Below are 17,046 nucleotides of genomic sequence, written 5' to 3'. Positions count from 1 at the left end.
ACTACATTTCAAAATGATGTGGAGATGCTGGCGTTGGACTGGGGTGAGCACAGTAATAAGTCTTCCAACACCAGGTTAAAGTCGAATAGGTTTGTTTCAAACACTCGCTTTCGGAGCGTTTGAAACAAACCTGTTGGAAGACTTCTTACTGTACATTTCAAAAGTACTTTGGTGGCTTTATCCCATTTGGGATGTCCAGAGGTTGCAAAAGGCACTGTATAAATTTAATGCTCAAGTAAGTTTGCCAGGGTTTCAACGTAGACAGTCACATACATAGCGTACCATAAATCACGTGAGGATCCATCATGGAATATCGGAAGGGATGAGATTTTGTTTGGATTGATCTGCTAATATAGAATCATTTCCCGTGTATGAATATTTATATAAAATGCAGCATTTCTGGCGAATAGAGCAGGGTATAAACCAGGCTTTTCAGTCTCATTCTTCAGTTAATTACTTGGAGATTCACAAAAGCAGACACAATTCTCTGCTCTTCGCTCTGAACCTAGCCTTTTTAACAAGTACAACCCTAAACGTACTGGCTGAAACCGAGGGCTTGCTATGTGATGATAATGACAAGGCCAACAGGCACGTGGGAAAAACATCACCAACAAGATGTTGGCACAGACGAAATAACTCTTTCTTTGCCATTAACCTCTATAGTCCCAATGATTCACTCATCAGTCCTGCACTCCTGGTAAAGCAACACCCCAATTTTAAACTCCACATCCTTGTTTGCAAATCTTTCAGCCTTTTAACTCTCCGAGATACCCGTGCTCCTCAAATTCGGGCCTGAGTATTCAGAGCCCACAGCCTGGGACACGCCACAGCCTGGGACACGCCACAGCCCGGGACACGCCACAGCCCGGGACACGCCACAGCCCGGGACACGCCACAGCCCGGGACACGCCACAGCCCGGGACACGCCACAGCCCGGGACACGCCACAGCCCGGGACACGCCACAGCCCGGGACACGCCACAGCCCGGGACACGCCACAGCCCGGGACACGCCACAGCCCGGGACACGCCACAGCCCGGGACACGCCACAGCCCGGGACACGCCACAGCCCGGGACACGCCACAGCCCGGGACACGCCACAGCCCGGGACACGCCACAGCCCGGGACACGCCACAGCCCGGGACACGCCACAGCCCGGGACACGCCACAGCCCGGGACACGCCACAGCCCGGGACACGCCACAGCCCGGGACACGCCACAGCCCGGGACACGCCACAGCCCGGGACACGCCACAGCCCGGGACACGCCACAGCCCGGGACACGCCACAGCCCGGGACACGCCACAGCCCGGGACACGCCACAGCCCGGGACACGCCACAGCCTGGGACACGCCACAGCCTGGGACACGCCACAGCCTGGGACACGCCACAGCCTGGGACACGCCACAGCCTGGGACACGCCACAGCCTGGGACACGCCACAGCCTGGGACACGCCACAGCCTGGGACACGCCACAGCCTGGGACACGCCACAGCCTGGGACACGCCACAGCCTGGGACACGCCACAGCCTGGGACACGCCACAGCCTGGGACACGCCACAGCCTGGGACACGCCACAGCCTGGGACACGCCACAGCCTGGGACACGCCACAGCCTGGGACACGCCACAGCCTGGACACGCCACAGCCTGGGACACGCCACAGCCTGGGACACGCCACAGCCTGGGACACGCCACAGCCTGGGACACGCCACAGCCTGGGACACGCCACAGCCTGGGACACGCCACAGCCTGGGACACGCCACAGCCTGGGACACGCCACAGCCTGGGACACGCCACAGCCTGGGACACGCCACAGCCTGGGACACGCCACAGCCTGGGACACGCCACAGCCTGGGACACGCCACAGCCTGGGACACGCCACAGCCTGGGACACGCCACAGCCTGGGACACGCCACAGCCTGGGACACGCCACAGCCTGGGACACGCCACAGCCTGGGACACGCCACAGCCTGGGACACGCCACAGCCTGGGACACGCCACAGCCTGGGACACGCCACAGCCTGGGACACGCCACAGCCTGGGACACGCCACAGCCTGGGACACGCCACAGCCTGGGACACGCCACAGCCTGGGACACGCCACAGCCTGGGACACGCCACAGCCTGGGACACGCCACAGCCTGGGACACGCCACAGCCTGGGACACGCCACAGCCTGGGACACGCCACAGCCTGGGACACGCCACAGCCTGGGACACGCCACAGCCTGGGACACGCCACAGCCTGGGACACGCCACAGCCTGGGACACGCCACAGCCTGGGACACGCCACAGCCTGGGACACGCCACAGCCTGGGACACGCCACAGCCTGGGACACGCCACAGCCTGGGACACGCCACAGCCTGGGACACGCCACAGCCTGGGACACGCCACAGCCTGGGACACGCCACAGCCTGGGACACGCCACAGCCTGGGACACGCCACAGCGTGGGCCACGCCACAGCGTGGGCCACGCCACAGCGTGGGACACGCCACCATTGGCAGCCTGAATTCAGCAGCCAAGGCCTGAAGCTCTGTATTCCCCTCCTTTCAACCCCTTTTTCTTCCTGTCAGATCCTTTTAAAATATCTACCTTGATGTCCAACCCAAATAATTCCTTACATGGCTCATGTTATTTTATAACATTCCCATGAAGAAGCTTGGAATACTTCAAAGATACTAAATAAGTGCAAATTATTGTTGTATATTAGGCCACATTAGTTTGTAAGGAACTAAGACTCACTGTCGTGGTATTTGGAACATACATCTAGGCTGCAGGACTGAGATGGCGCTGCACATTCAGAGATGCTGCCTTTCTGATAAGGTTTAAACTAGGTAGATTCTTCTAATATCCTGGCCAACATTTGTTCCTCAATGAATCCCATCAAAACAGATTACAAGGCGGCTAGCCATTTCTGTCTATGAAATCCCAACAGTGCAGAAGGAGGCCATTCGGCCCACTAGGTTTGCACTGACATTCTGAAAGAGCATTCTACCCCCCCCCCCCCCCCCCCCCCCCCCCCCCCCCCCCCAAAACAACCCCACCTAACCTGCATATCCTTGGCACTAAGTGCCAAGTCAGAATGTCCAATCCACCTAACCTGCACATCTTTGCATATGTTGCTGAGGCAGCAGTGTTAACCCGTCACTTTCTTTTGTGGGACTTTGCTGTGCACAAACCATTTGTCATATTTGGGGTGCCCCAAGTATGTGACAGGTGCCAGTTGAGGAGGAAACCATAATAATGGAATTTGAGCTCAACTGGTTAAAAGTGAATCCCAAAAAGGGTTACGATTGGAGAATTCACTGTTTCAGAATACAAGTGATGCCAAAACAATTGAGGTTTTTGAATAGGGTTCTCATTTAGATGGATGAGGGACGTTGGAACCTGAGATAATAGCACACTGATGCAGCAAACCATACCTAATGATGACCAGTTGAAGGCATCATAATGCCTCCCAACTATACAGTGGACCCTAAATCGCTTGACATAACATGCAGCAGTGTCCAATCACCAACATTGCATAAGCACTAGCCCTGCAGCCCTCGATCAATGGCAGTGTGCAGCAGTGCCTGGCTGCTGGCACTGATAAAAGCACACAACAGCCCAATCACCAGCACCTAGAAGGCCTATAGTCTCCCCCATGTAAACTGGGCGCAACCTAGTTTACAGGAGTAATTAGATTAAAAACATTGCACAGAACTAAGGAGCTATCAAATAAATCTTTGAAAAATAGAAAGATGGTGTATTTTGTATAGAAAGTCCTCCCAGGACCTTCCAACTACTGAGATTGTAAACATTCAGTATTGGAAATAAAAACTTTTTTGAAGAATTGAATACAATTCTTTGGCAGGGTTTAGACAGCTAGTTTGCTAGTGAGAATCAATCAGGTGAACCACAGTATTTAGAAACCAACTCTATACGTACTGTAAACTCTTCCCCTTCATCATCCGATTCACCAAAAATGTCAGCTATCAAGTTTCCAACACCAGCCCTGTTTAGAGGAAGCAGAGGAAAATGTTACCAGGTTACTGAGAAATTAGTCCCACTGATAGGAAACACTGTCTATATTGGACGGACTTTTCTCACATTCCATCTCCCATGCTTCTCAACGAGCTATAGGATTATCTGCCATTGATATTGGTGACGTAAACTAGAGCACAGTCCAATGGGAATTAACCTGCACTAGGATCTAGAACAGCTGTAGGCCCCATACACACGTTAGCTCAAAATCGGGCGGAACTATTTTATGCACGCATACATCAAATCATATATTGCGCAGGAACATCAGAAACAAGAGCATGGGAAGGGCAGAAGGAGAAAAGCAAAACTTCAGTCCATCAGGGTGGTACCAGAAACTGATATCAACCAACTGTGCACTTTCAGTATCAAGCTTCACACAATATTCTCATCCTCTTGAATCAGATGGTGATGGGGTCAGGCCTCAATCCTCAACAGGAGCACATAATCTAGTTCCGTACTAGTTCACATACTTCTGTACAGTACCAAGTGAGGGCGGCATTGTTGAGTTGGGGTGCTGGGTTTTGAATGACATTTCAAACAGAGGCCTAGTGTGAAGTCTCAAGCCATGGCTCAATTTGAAGAAGAACATGGAGGTTTCCTGGTCATCTGTCATCATTTATTTGATGACCAAAGGCCAAAACAGAATAACTAGTCACTCACTACAGTATATGGAAGCTTATTGTGCCCAAATGGGCTGCTTACAAAATAGCACAGCACTACAAATGTATTAGTTAAAATGCTATAAAAACCCAAATTATATTTTGTTACACTACAACTATTAAAACAACAGAATGAAAAGCATTGCAGAGAGTAACTTCTAGGATCTAATGTATCTATGCTGTGGAATGGTACAAATATTCATCACACTCAAATGAGCCATGGACACAGCAAACAGCCATATGAACGTCAATGATTAACATAGTGTGTTTATTTTTGTTTATCTTCAGTCAAATTGCATTTACAGCTTTGAAGTTAATCTCAATTTGAATTTCACAGTGCAGTCAATTTATATTCATATAAAATATTTACGGGATCGACAGCTATGAAGTACTGGAGATATTTTGAGGATATGAAAGGTGCTACCTAAACGTAAAATTCTTCCTTTTCCTCAACTACCAATTCAATGCACCCTTAAATCTTTCTATATTAACTACCCACACTGCTTCCATGTGCACTTCATGGTCTAGATAAAATGACATCGCACTGTGCTTGTCTTACAGGTGTAAAACTGGAATCCAAGAGTCCCGGGTGGCACGGTAGCACAGTGGTTAGCTGTCACTGTCTGTGCGGAATCTACACGTTCTCCCCATGTCTGCGAGGGCTTCATCCGTGTGCTCCGGTTTCCTCCCACAAGTTCCGAAATATGTGCTTTTTAGGTGAATTTGACATTCTGAATTCTACCTCGGTGTACTCGAACAAGCGCCATAGTGTGGCGACTAGGGGATTTTCACAATAACTTCATTGCAGTGTTAATGTAAGCCTACTTGTGACACTAATAAAGATTATTACTATATGATGGGCAATGCCTGTGTGGTCCCTCCAAAACAGTCGGGGAACACTTCAGCAGTCAAGGGCATTCAGCCTCTGATCTCCGGGTAAGCGTTCTCCAAGACGGTCTTCAGGACACGCGACAACGCAGAATTGCCAAGCAAAAACTTATAGCTAAGTTCCGCACGCATGAGTGCGGCCTCAACCAGGATCTTGGATTCATGTTGCATTACAGCACGGTAGCATGGTGGTTAGCATAAATGCTTCACAGCTCCAGGGTCCCAGGTTCAGTTCCCGGCTGGGTCACTGTCTGTGTGGAGTCTGCACGTCCTCCCCGTGTGTGCGTGGGTTTCCTCCGGGTGCTCCGGTTTCCTCCCACAGTTCAAAGATGTGCGGGTTAGGTGGATTGGCCATGCTAAATTGCCCGTAGTGTCCTAAAAAGGTGGGGGGGGGTTGTTGGGTTACGGGTATAGGGTGGATACGTGGGTTTGAGTAGGGTGACCATTGCTCGGCACAACATCGAGGGCCGAAGGGCCTGTTCTGTGCTGTACTGTTCTATGTACATTCACTCCCCACCATCTGGCCTAGACTTGCAAAATCCTACCAACTGTCCTGGCCTGGGACAATTCACACCTCTTTAACATGGGATTACCTCCTATCTCTGGATCTGTAATAATTTGATTACCCGCAAATGCTCACATTCCAAGCATTTTCTGGCATCTCTGACTTTGTCTATATAAATGTTTCTGGAACATATCTCTTCATTCACCTGAGGAAGGAGCAGTGCTCCGAAAGCTCGTGTTTGAAACAAACCTTTTGGACTTTAACCTGGTGTTGTAAGACTTCTTATTGTGCTCCAAAACAGAAGCGCGGGTTGGGACTCCTCTACTTCGTGTTAAAGGTATAAGCATGAAACATGCATGAGGTCCTCTGCATTTGCAAATCCACAGCTTGTTCCATGCCTCCTTATGAAATATGATTGTGAATGACTGCTGCCTCAGGCTGGATCACTGAAGACTGTATCAAAAGTGCAAGTTTAAAAAGAAAATCCTATCTTATTCTGGAGCTCTTTCTGGGGCTCCACTGGCACCTACAGCTTGCTGGTAATAAACAAACGGGATTGGCGTTACAATTTGCCATAGCCCTGCCACCTGCCTCATGTTTTGTCAGCCACATAGTTAAATCTAACTCACCTACACCTTCCTTCCTCTAATCTGGAATCCTTATGCTTTGGCCCTCGAGCTTCTGAAACTGATTCAAAACCGATTATCTGGTCCCCTTGGGATCTTGAATATTTTAACTAATGTTCCATTTAGGGCTTCCCCAAATACAAAAATCTAGATTCTTAAGCCTCTCCTCACAGATGTCATGCCAAAATTGCCACGTGTACCGCAGGGTGTGCTGCATCAGTGTTTTTTACAGACTAGATTTTCTGCCCAGCTGTAAAACTGACAATATGGGTTTCAGTTGGTTTGAAAACTGGGCAGTTTCTAATAACAGGCGGTCACCCACAGAGCCTGCCTTACACCTAGCGAGCAAAATGAAAAACTACCCCTTTACTTCCCATTTATGCCCTATTTGTCTGGCTGGACACTTCAAAATCTGGTTAGGCTTTCATAATGTGGCCAGGCCATGCACTGTTGGTTTCAATGAGCTATTTATCAATGCCACAGATCCCTCTATGTTATGTCCTACTGTCCTTCAAAGCAATGTAAAGTGAAAGGCTTAAGCATCTGATGTATGGTCCAATGAAGAATACATACTAGAAATGTCTTTCTGCTCTTTGAAAATACTGACTGATCAGCTACATATTTCGACCATCTTGTAGATGGTGGAGTGGCTTGGGGAGTCAGGAGGTGAGTTACCTACCATAGGATTCTTAGCTTCTGACCTACTCTATAGCACAGTATGTATTATGGCTAGCCTGGTTCAGTTTCTGGTTAATGGTAACCCCAGGTGATGGTGGGGATTCAGCAATGGTAATGCCACTGAATATCATGAGGCAATGGTTAGATTCCCTCGTGTTGGAGATGGTCATTGCCTAGCACTTATGTGACGTGAATGCCGCTTGACAGCCCAAACCTGGACATTGTTCAGGTCATGCTGTATTTGGACATGAACTGCTTCAGCATCCGAGGAGTCGCGAATGGTTCTGAACATTGTGTAATCATCAGCAAATATCCTTACTTATGACCTTATGTCGATGGGAATATCATGGATGAAGCAGCTGAAGATGGTTGAGCCTAGGATATTACCCTGAGTAACTCCTGCAACGATGTCCTGGAACTAAAATGATTGACATTTGAACACCATAACTATATTCCTATGAGCTAGGTATTACTTCAACAGTGGAGAGTTCCCCCCACCCACTCTCTCTGATTTGCATTGACTCCAATTTTGCTCGGGCTCCTTGATGCTACACTGGGTCAAATGCTGCCTTGATGTCAAGGACAGTCACATGCAGCTCATCTTTGGAGTTCACCTCTTTTTCCCAGATTTGAACCAAAGCTGCAATGAGGTCAGGAGTTGAATAATCCAGGCAGAACCCAAACTGAACATCAGTGAGCGAGTTATCGCCAAACAAGTGATGTTTAATAGCACTGTAAATGAGCCCTTCCATCACTTTACTGTTGATGGAGAGTAGATTCTAAAAGCAAATTACTGCAGATTCTGGAATATGAAACAGAAAATACTGGAACAATCTCAGCCGGTCTGACAGCATCTGTGGAGAGAGAAGGGAACCAACGTTTCAAGTCTGGATGACACTTTGTTAAAGCTCCCTTCTCTCTCCACAGATGCTGTCAGATCTGCTGACATTGATCCAGTATTTTCTGTGTTTGATCAAGAGTAGATTGCTAGGACAGTAATTAAGATGGATTACATATGTCCTGTGTTTTCTGTACAGGACATACCTGGGCAATTTTCTACATTGCTGGGTAGATGCCAGTGTTGTAGTTGTACTGGAAGGGCCCATAGCCTTTGCAGTATCAAATGCCTTTAGCTGCTGCTTAATATCACATGGACTAAATCAAATTGGCTGAAGACTGCTATCTGTGGCAACTGGAGAAATCCAAGATGTATCATCCACTCGGTACTTCCACACCTTCCTACCTTGTGGCCTAATTACTGTACGAGAGCTAAGATTTGGCTGAACTGCACATTACCAACCAGCTTTGCCATCTCCATGAAGAACTCCAGTATAATTGTTGCTCATGGCTTCCCTCCCACAAATTATAGAACCATAGAAATTCAAACACAGAAACAATCCATTTGGTCCAAATTGGTACCAGTATTGCTCTGCATGAGCAACCTTGACTAATCTCACTCTCTGCACATCCCTCACATTCTTTAATTTTCCTATTTTGTTACAAACTACTTCATACAAAATGATGGACTCAATACTTTAGTTTAACTTAAATGATTTCACATTTTAGCCTCCTGTGTAAGGATTTCTTTTTACACTCCCAGCTGTGCAACCTCCCCTTCTCAAACGCACAAAATAAATGGAGATGGATAAATATCCAAATATCTTGTATCTAGTACACCTGTGTAAAGAGCATAACAAACATCCATAACTCTAACCCACCATGTACTAAACAAGAGTGTGACTTTCTCATCTAGAGAGATCTGAGCAATATCCAACTGGGAGAGCATGATTTTTTAACTTGGCATAAACCAGTCATTAATAAAAATTAAATGATAAATAGAAATAAAATTCTGTGAGGAGACAGTGAAAGGTTTGCCAAGCTATGTGAAAGCTGAACAGATCAGAATTAATGCACTTCCCTCAGGACCTATACAGAATGCAGACCAACTTTGTTTTATTGGTTCCTGTAGGAATACTCACCCTCGCTCTGTGACAGAATTGAATTGTTAAAAGGTATAAAACCATAGACTCTCCTACAGCGCAGTCTGCACCAACCCTCTGACCCAGGTCTACTTCCCCGCCCCATCCCAGCAATCCCACCTAATTTACACATTCTTGGACATTAAAGGGGTAATTTAGTAGGCTAATCCACCTAACCTGCACATCTTGGACTGTGGGAGCAGCCGGAGGAAACCCACACTGACCTGGAGAGAAAGTGCAAAATCCACACAGACAGTCGCCCAAGACCGGAATTGAACGCAGGTCCCTGTCCCTGTGAGGCAGCAGTGCTAACACTGTGCCACCAAGCCACCCTAATTGAATGACCATCACTGAGGAATAAACGTCTCAAAAAGCAAATAAGGGAAGTGATCCAACCATTGCTAACAAGTTAATGATTCTGTCAGGTCAAAGGGAGATGCTTATAAAGTTGCCAAAGAAAATAGTAATAATAATAATAATCACTTGTCACAAGTAGGCTTAAAGTATTAAGATGAGGATTTGGGACCATTTTAAAATTCAGCAAAGGAGAACTAAGGAATGGAAAAAACAAATGTGGACCCACTATTGGCAGAGAATGGAGATTTTATAATGGGTAATAATTAAATAGCGTATGGCGTTTGCACATTCTCCCCGTCTGTATGGGTTTCACCCTACAACCCAAAGATGTGCAGGTTAGGTGGATTGACCATGCTAAATTGCCCCTTAATTGGGGAAAAATAATTGGATACTCAGAATTTCAAAAAAATAATAATTAAATAGCAGGGAATCTAAACAAATGTGCCTGTCTTCAAGGAGGAAGCCTTGGGTGACTGTCTGTGTTGAGTTTGTGTGTGGCTTCCATCGGGTGCTGAAATCTGGTTTCCTTCCACAGTTGAAAGATGTGCAGGATAGGTGGACTGGCTATGATCAATGTGCGGGGTTAAGGGGATAGGGTGCGGGTGTGGGCCTGGGTAGGGTGCCCTTTCAGATGGTCGGTGCAGTCCTGATGGGCCAACTGGCCTCCTGCTGCACTGTAGGGATTCTATGAATAAAGCTCCCTGAAATATTGGTGAACCAAGGGACTAGTGTGATTGAGGATCTAACAGAAATTAGTATTAGTAAAAATAGTAGTACTGGAGAAATTATTTATTTTTTAATATAAATTTAGAGTACCTAATTATTTTTTTTTCTAATTAAAGGGCAATTTTAGTACGGCAAATCTACCTACCCGGCACATCTTTTTGGGTTGTGGAGGCGAGACCCGCGCAGACAGGGGGAGAATGTGCAAACTCCACACGGACAGTGACCGGAGGCCGGGATCGTAACCTCGGTGCAGTGACGTAGCAGTGCTAACTACTGTCCCACCCTTAACACTGGATAAATTAATGGGGCTGAAAGTAGATAAATCTCCTGGACATGAGAATCTACATCCCAAAATGTTAAAAGAGGTAGTGAGATAGTGGAAGCATTGGTGGTCATCTTCCTTAATTCTATAGATTTTGGGATGGTACCTGCAGATTGGAAGGTTAAAAAAAAAGAGTAACCCTCCTGGTTAAGCAAGGAGTGAAAAAGAAAAGGGGGAACTACAGACTTGCTAGCCGAACATCACTAGTAGGGAAAATGCTAGAATCTAATCTAAAGTATGTGATAACTCGACATTTGGAAAATAATTGTGAGGTCGAACAAAGTCAACATGGATTATGAAAGGGAAATTATGGTTGACAACTTGTTGGAGCATTTTGAGGATGTTACTTGCAGAATAGATAAGGGAGAACCAGTGGATGTGGTGTATTTGGATTTTCAGAAGGCTTTCCAATAGGTCCCACACAGGTTAGTAATCAAAATTAGAGCTCATGGGATTGGGGGAAATATATTGGCATGGATTAAGGATTGATTAATGGACAGAAAACAGAGAAGGGATAAACAGATCATTCTCTGATTGGAAGGCTGTGATAATAGTGAAGAATTACAAGCAGCTTGGGCCCCAGCTATTTACAATCTATATCAATGATTTGGATGTGGGGACCACAGGTATTATTTCCAAGTTTGTTGATGACAAATGTTAGTGGGAATAGTTGTGAGAAGGATGCAACAAGGCTTCAAGGAGATTTAGATACACTAAGTGGTTGGACAAGAACATGGCAGATAGAACGTAATGTGGACAAAATGTGAAGTTCTTCATTTTGGTAGGAAAAACAGAAGTGCAAAGTATTTCTTAAATGAGGAGAGATTGGGAAGCATTGAACAAAGAGCAAAGAAAAGTACAGCACAGGAACAGGCCCTTCGGCCCTCCAAACCTGTGCCAATCACGATGCCGAACTGAAAAAAAAATCTTCTGCCCTTACTCGTTCCATATCCCTCTGTTTCCCTCCTATTCATGTACCCATCCAGATGTCTCTTAAATGTTGCTAATGTGCCTGCTGCCTGCTTCCACCACATTGCTGGCAGCGTGTTCTAGGTACCCACCACTCAAGTGCATAAAAAACATATCCCGCACATTTCCCTTAAACTTTCCCTTCTCACTTTGAACATGTGCCCCCTTGTAATTGGCACTTCCACCCTTGGAAAAAGCCTCTGACTATCCACCCGGTCTATGCCTCTCATAATTTTGTCGACCTCTTATCAGGTCTTCCCTCAGCCACCGTCTTTCCAATGAAAACAATCTTAGTTTATTCAACCTCTACTCATAGCCAACACCAAGATCAGGCAACATGTTGGTCAACCCTCTTTGCACTCTCAAAGCTTCTACGTCCTTCTGATAATCCTTGTTCATAAGTCTCTGAAAACTAACATAACGGCACAACAAGCAATTATGGAAGCAAATGGTATGCTAGCCTTTATTGGAAGAGTATAGAAGTACAGGAATAAGGGAGTCTTACTGCAGCTGTAGAGCCTTGATGAAACCGCACCTGGACTATGTGCAGTTTTGGTCTCCTTAGCCAAGGAAGGATACACTGACCATTGATGGAGTGTAATAGTGGTTCACTTGACTAATCTCAGGGATGGCGAGGTTGTCCTATGAAGAAAGATTGAGGAGGCTGAACCTGTATTCTCTGGAGCTTAGAAGAATGTGTGCGCAAAATTATTATAGGGCTAAACAAGGAGGATGCAGGAAGGATGTTTCCCTTGGCTGGGCGGGGGAGGGAGGGGGGGGGGTCTTTAAGTCTTTAATCAGAGGGCACAGTCTCAGCTTGGAAAGCAAAACCATTAAGGAATAGAGGGATTGTGCAGGAGGATGGCATTGAGTTAGAAGATCTGCCATGATCTAGTTAAATGACAGAGCAGACCCAGGTACTGAATGGCCAATTCCTACCTCAATGTCCCAAAGACCAGCAATGCACAGGATTGACTGAAAAATGTTGAAACACAGTGAATAAAAGTTAAGAACTGGGAACAGAAAGGGAAAGAAAACGAGGCAAGAGAAACCAGAGGAATATCTACAGGACCGTAGAAATCTGGCTAATGACAGGAGATAACAACATATTCCTCAAAGTTTGAACTCTGAAAGACATTCTTGCAATGCAGCAATGATTGAACATGGCTGCCAATGGCAGGCCGTGTAGGGCTAATAGACACTGTGGAGGCACGATGCAAGTGAAAAATGCTGAATTGTCAGCTCTTCTGTTTGAATGATGGTATATTGTCTAAAATTGACAACAAAAGAATGAGCAAGCAAAAACAACTGATAGCCGGGAGGGAGGTATGAGTTTCAATCTAAGCAACAGTAAGCTTTAAAGTTAGTTACAGGCTGCAATCTAATTGAGGAGCTCAGATGGAATTACAACTAAAGGTCCACACATGAACCAGAGTGCTTCAGATAAGTCCCTACTGCTTAGAGGTCAAAGGTTCCTTCAATAAAGTCATGTTAACGGATTATGGGCAGCATAGCGGTTAGCGCTGCTGCCTCACAGTGCCAGGGACCCGGGTTCAATTCTGGCCTTGGGTGACCGTCTGTGTGGAATTTGCACGTTTTCCCAGTGTCTGCGTGGGTTTCCTCTTGATACTCTGTGTTCCTCCCACAATCCAAACATGTGCAAGTTAGGTGGATTGGTCATGCTAAATTGCCTTAGTGCCCAAAGATGCACAGGTTAGGTGGGGTTAAGGGGAAAGGACGGGGGAATGGGAGAGTGCTCTTTCAGAGGATTGCTAGGCACTCGATGGGTCAAATGGCCTCCTTCTGCACTGTAGGGATTCTATTTCTCTACAGATAAAACATTCTGATGTCTAACTCGCTTCGACTGTGATGCTGCAAAAGAGACATACGTAGAAGCTTTACGTCTTGCAATCTTCAGGTCAGACGCAAAAATACCAAATTTCACAGGGAACAGTGATTTATACTGCATGAGAAAAGGATGTTGGTTGGTTGGCAAGTTGACTCTGATTGGTCGAGGCATTGACATGGGGAAAAGGATGCATTCCGTGTGACAATGCCTTGACCCGAGGCCACTTGCCAAGCAACCAGCATCCTTTTCTCATGCAGTATAAATTGTTGCTCCCTTGAAATTTAGTATTCTTGTCTATGAAATTTAGTATTCATAGCATGTCTCTTTTTCAATAACACTCGAGCTCTGTACTACCAACTGACTATCTTCTGTGATTCTTGGTTCCAACAATGCAACAGAATATATAAACAGTAGGACACTGAGAAGTGTAGAGCAAGTACGGTAAAGTTGCCATAGTCCCAGATGACCGCAAGCTGTTTTCCCCTTTGAGGAGAGAGCTGACCGATAGTGATTTAACTTGAGGATCACCACATCGCAGCCGGTACCTCAGCACTGCTGGCCTCACTCTGCATCACGGACCAACTATCTAGCCAACTGAGCTAAACCAGCCCCCTCTGTAGAGGAACAGTGCATGTCTATAGGTCCTTAAAGTTAGCAAGGTAGAGAAGATGGTTAAGAGGACAAACGCCTCTTTATTAGCTATGGGAGAGTATAGGAGCAGCAAGATTCTGCTGGAAAAGCAGTTAGGCAAAGGACTCAACGTAGCTTTGGTTCCTGCATTACAATAAGTACGTGATCGTACTGCTGAGAGTACTAAGGAGATTTACAAGGATGTTGTCAGGATTGGAAGATCTTAGCTCTGGAGGAAGGACTGGATAATGTGGGGACATTTGGAACAGAGAAGACTGGGGGGAGATGTACAAAATTATGGGGTGCCTTGATATGGTAAATAGGAAGGACCTGGCAGTAGGATAGAGGGGGGTTGGAGAGAAAGCATTTTACCGAGAGGGCGACGGGGAACTCACTGGCCAAAATCCCCACCATTTTTAAAAAGGAAACTTTTTAGTCAGTTCAAATCCCGTCACCTACAGAGCTATAGATTGAGTTTGAAATTGGGACAATTCATATTTTGGCTGGCATAGACATGATGGGTCAATTGGCCTCCTTGTATGCTGCAAATTTTCATGTTTCTAAATTTCTCCCATCGCGGTAATAGGCTGATACCACCAAGGTGCAAGCCCAGGATTATACAGTGACATCTCTGTTACCTTATCCTGGTGGCACACAGGGATCAACCTGTAACTTGGGTGTTACTCATCAATACTTCAGCCTAGAGCTGGATAGTCTACATTTGGGAAGGCTGAAGACAGTATTGTACCGCTGGGTGTTCTTCAACGTTTAACTGGACAAAGTCTGAAACTTCCACAGCCTACTATATTTCACTGAGATATCTATGAAACAATTTGGTCTGGATAATCAGAGAGTTGCTACCATGAGTCTACAATACTCATATCACTGTCTTTAAAAGCACTTTCACTTACTCATCCTCAGAGTCACTGTCGCTGCCAAACAGCCCAGGTTCGGCTTTTTGGGAGGGTTCCTTATTCTCCTCGTCCTCATCACTGTCAGACAAGACACCGTTAGACTCTTGCTTTTCAGGCTCTGCATCGCTGTCAGAATCCTCACCAGCAGAAAGGACACGCCTTTTCTTAGCCGGGGCATCGCTGTCCGAGTTGGAGTCCTCATCCTCCGATACAACACGTTTTTTCTTTGGAGCGGTGTCGCTCTCTGAATCGTCGTCATTGGAGAAGACCCGCTTTTTCCTAACATCCGTGTTGCTATCAGAATCTTCGGCATCAGAAACAACCTGCTTTTTCACACGAGTGTTGGAGTCGCTGTCTGAGTCATCGACGTCAGAGACCACGCGCTTGGCTTTCGACAAGTCGACATCATCATCAGAATTGTCATCATCCGAAACAATGCGCTTTGCTGTAGCAACGTCAGCATCACTATCAGAATCCTCGCCAGCGGAGGCCAGTTGCTTTTTCTTCAAATCACTGTCACTGTCTGATTTCTCCCCACCCGATGCACTGGACTTCTTCTTCTTGGGGGAAAAGTCACTGCCTGAGTCCTCACTGTCCGACATCACTCGACATTGCTTTGCAGCTGTGAGAAAGAAAAAGAACATCTCATTCAGACTAGTCACGAGTGTTGAGTCAGGTTTATTTTTTATTAAAAAGGATCTTGTGAATGACACAACCACATAATGTCCCCTGCACCATCTTAAAAACATGACACTCCAAGAATGAAAGGGGAGGTTACTCACCTTTGGATGTACTAATCACTACACCGCGAGGGATGGCTCCAAATCATACCTTGCAAAGCAATTTTTTTTTTTTTAAACAAAGGCAGCTGTGTTGCTTAGTTATAACACCGAGTGGGAATGACTGCAAGCTGAAAAATTACGTTTGAATGGGGTAATGAACACAGGCCGAAGCCAGGGCATATCATGCACACAAGCAGAGATCTCCATAGAAATGGAAAATTATTCTGTGACATTGGGACAGGGCTATTTTTACTGTATTACAAACTGCGTATCTTACAAATTCATTGACGCAACCCGGAATACTGCTGAGTACTCACATTTGTTTATTTCTTCTTTCTCATCCTCACTATCAGACAGGATTGGCTTCTTCCTCTTCACTGAAATAGAGCACCCTCATGTTAGTAACTTCACAAAAATAAAACCAAATATCAATCATGGAATTTTATAGCAAATTAGAGGCTATGCAACCCATCACATATATGGCAGAGTAAACACCACAGTCCCTTTCCTCATACCCTTTCCTTAGTCTTGCAGGAATTGTTTTAATTGAAATTTCAATCATGGCTGTGCGGTTAAGGTTACCACCCGGACAGCACCTGTGCTCAGACACAGCAAATTTTCATTGGTGGTTTATGCTTGGTGAGCGAATCGTAGCTTGGGAGGTAGTTGGGCACTGCAATAAGTGTCAGAGTAAGGAAAAAATTAATCAAGATTCTCAGTCCCCAGTTCATTCTGCGAACTTTTCCGGCAATTGCACATCAGACAACAGGCGGAACAACTTCTGGAAGGAAGGCTTGTAAATGCACATTTAGGTTAATGTGAAAATGGACTCCTGAGGTGAAGTTCTGGAGGACAGAAAATGTTGATGGAACCTGTAAGTTCACAGATCTTTGGTTTTATCACTGGTTAGAATATTGTTGAATGCTGATTAAGAGCATAGTCTCATTTCAATCATAAATATTTACTTCCCCAAGCATTCAACACTGATATAAACAATGGGTGCTCATCAACTGCTCATGAATAACTCTCCATAATATAAATGGTTACATTTATATGTTTAGTGTATCTACACAGTTAACCTCCTGAGGGGTGTAAGCTTTATCCTGAACATAGTTTGAAGTAGAACCACTTCTAGTGCAGA

The 17,046-nt window shown here is 45.9% G+C and overlaps 1 protein-coding gene across 4 annotated transcripts in view; it reads right to left on the bottom strand.

The window, feature by feature from the left end:
• LOC119975404 (protein IWS1 homolog A) overlaps window positions 1-17,046 on the bottom strand; it is a 73,711-nt gene that overhangs the window by 43,121 nt on the left and 13,544 nt on the right. For all 4 annotated transcript variants that reach the window (XM_038815012.1, XM_038815013.1, XM_038815014.1 and 1 more), the window contains 3 exons: window positions 16,223-16,282; window positions 15,121-15,745; window positions 3,926-3,992 (listed from right to left, as the gene is read on the bottom strand). In XM_038815012.1, coding sequence (XP_038670940.1) covers window positions 3,926-3,992; window positions 15,121-15,745; window positions 16,223-16,282 — 752 coding nt within the window. The remainder of the gene's footprint in view (window positions 1-3,925; window positions 3,993-15,120; window positions 15,746-16,222; window positions 16,283-17,046) is intronic.

Source organism: Scyliorhinus canicula, chromosome 13 (assembly GCF_902713615.1).
Source record: "Scyliorhinus canicula chromosome 13, sScyCan1.1, whole genome shotgun sequence".
NCBI classification, from domain to species: Eukaryota; Metazoa; Chordata; class Chondrichthyes; order Carcharhiniformes; family Scyliorhinidae; genus Scyliorhinus; species Scyliorhinus canicula.
This window is presented reverse-complemented; position numbering and strand designations above follow the sequence as displayed.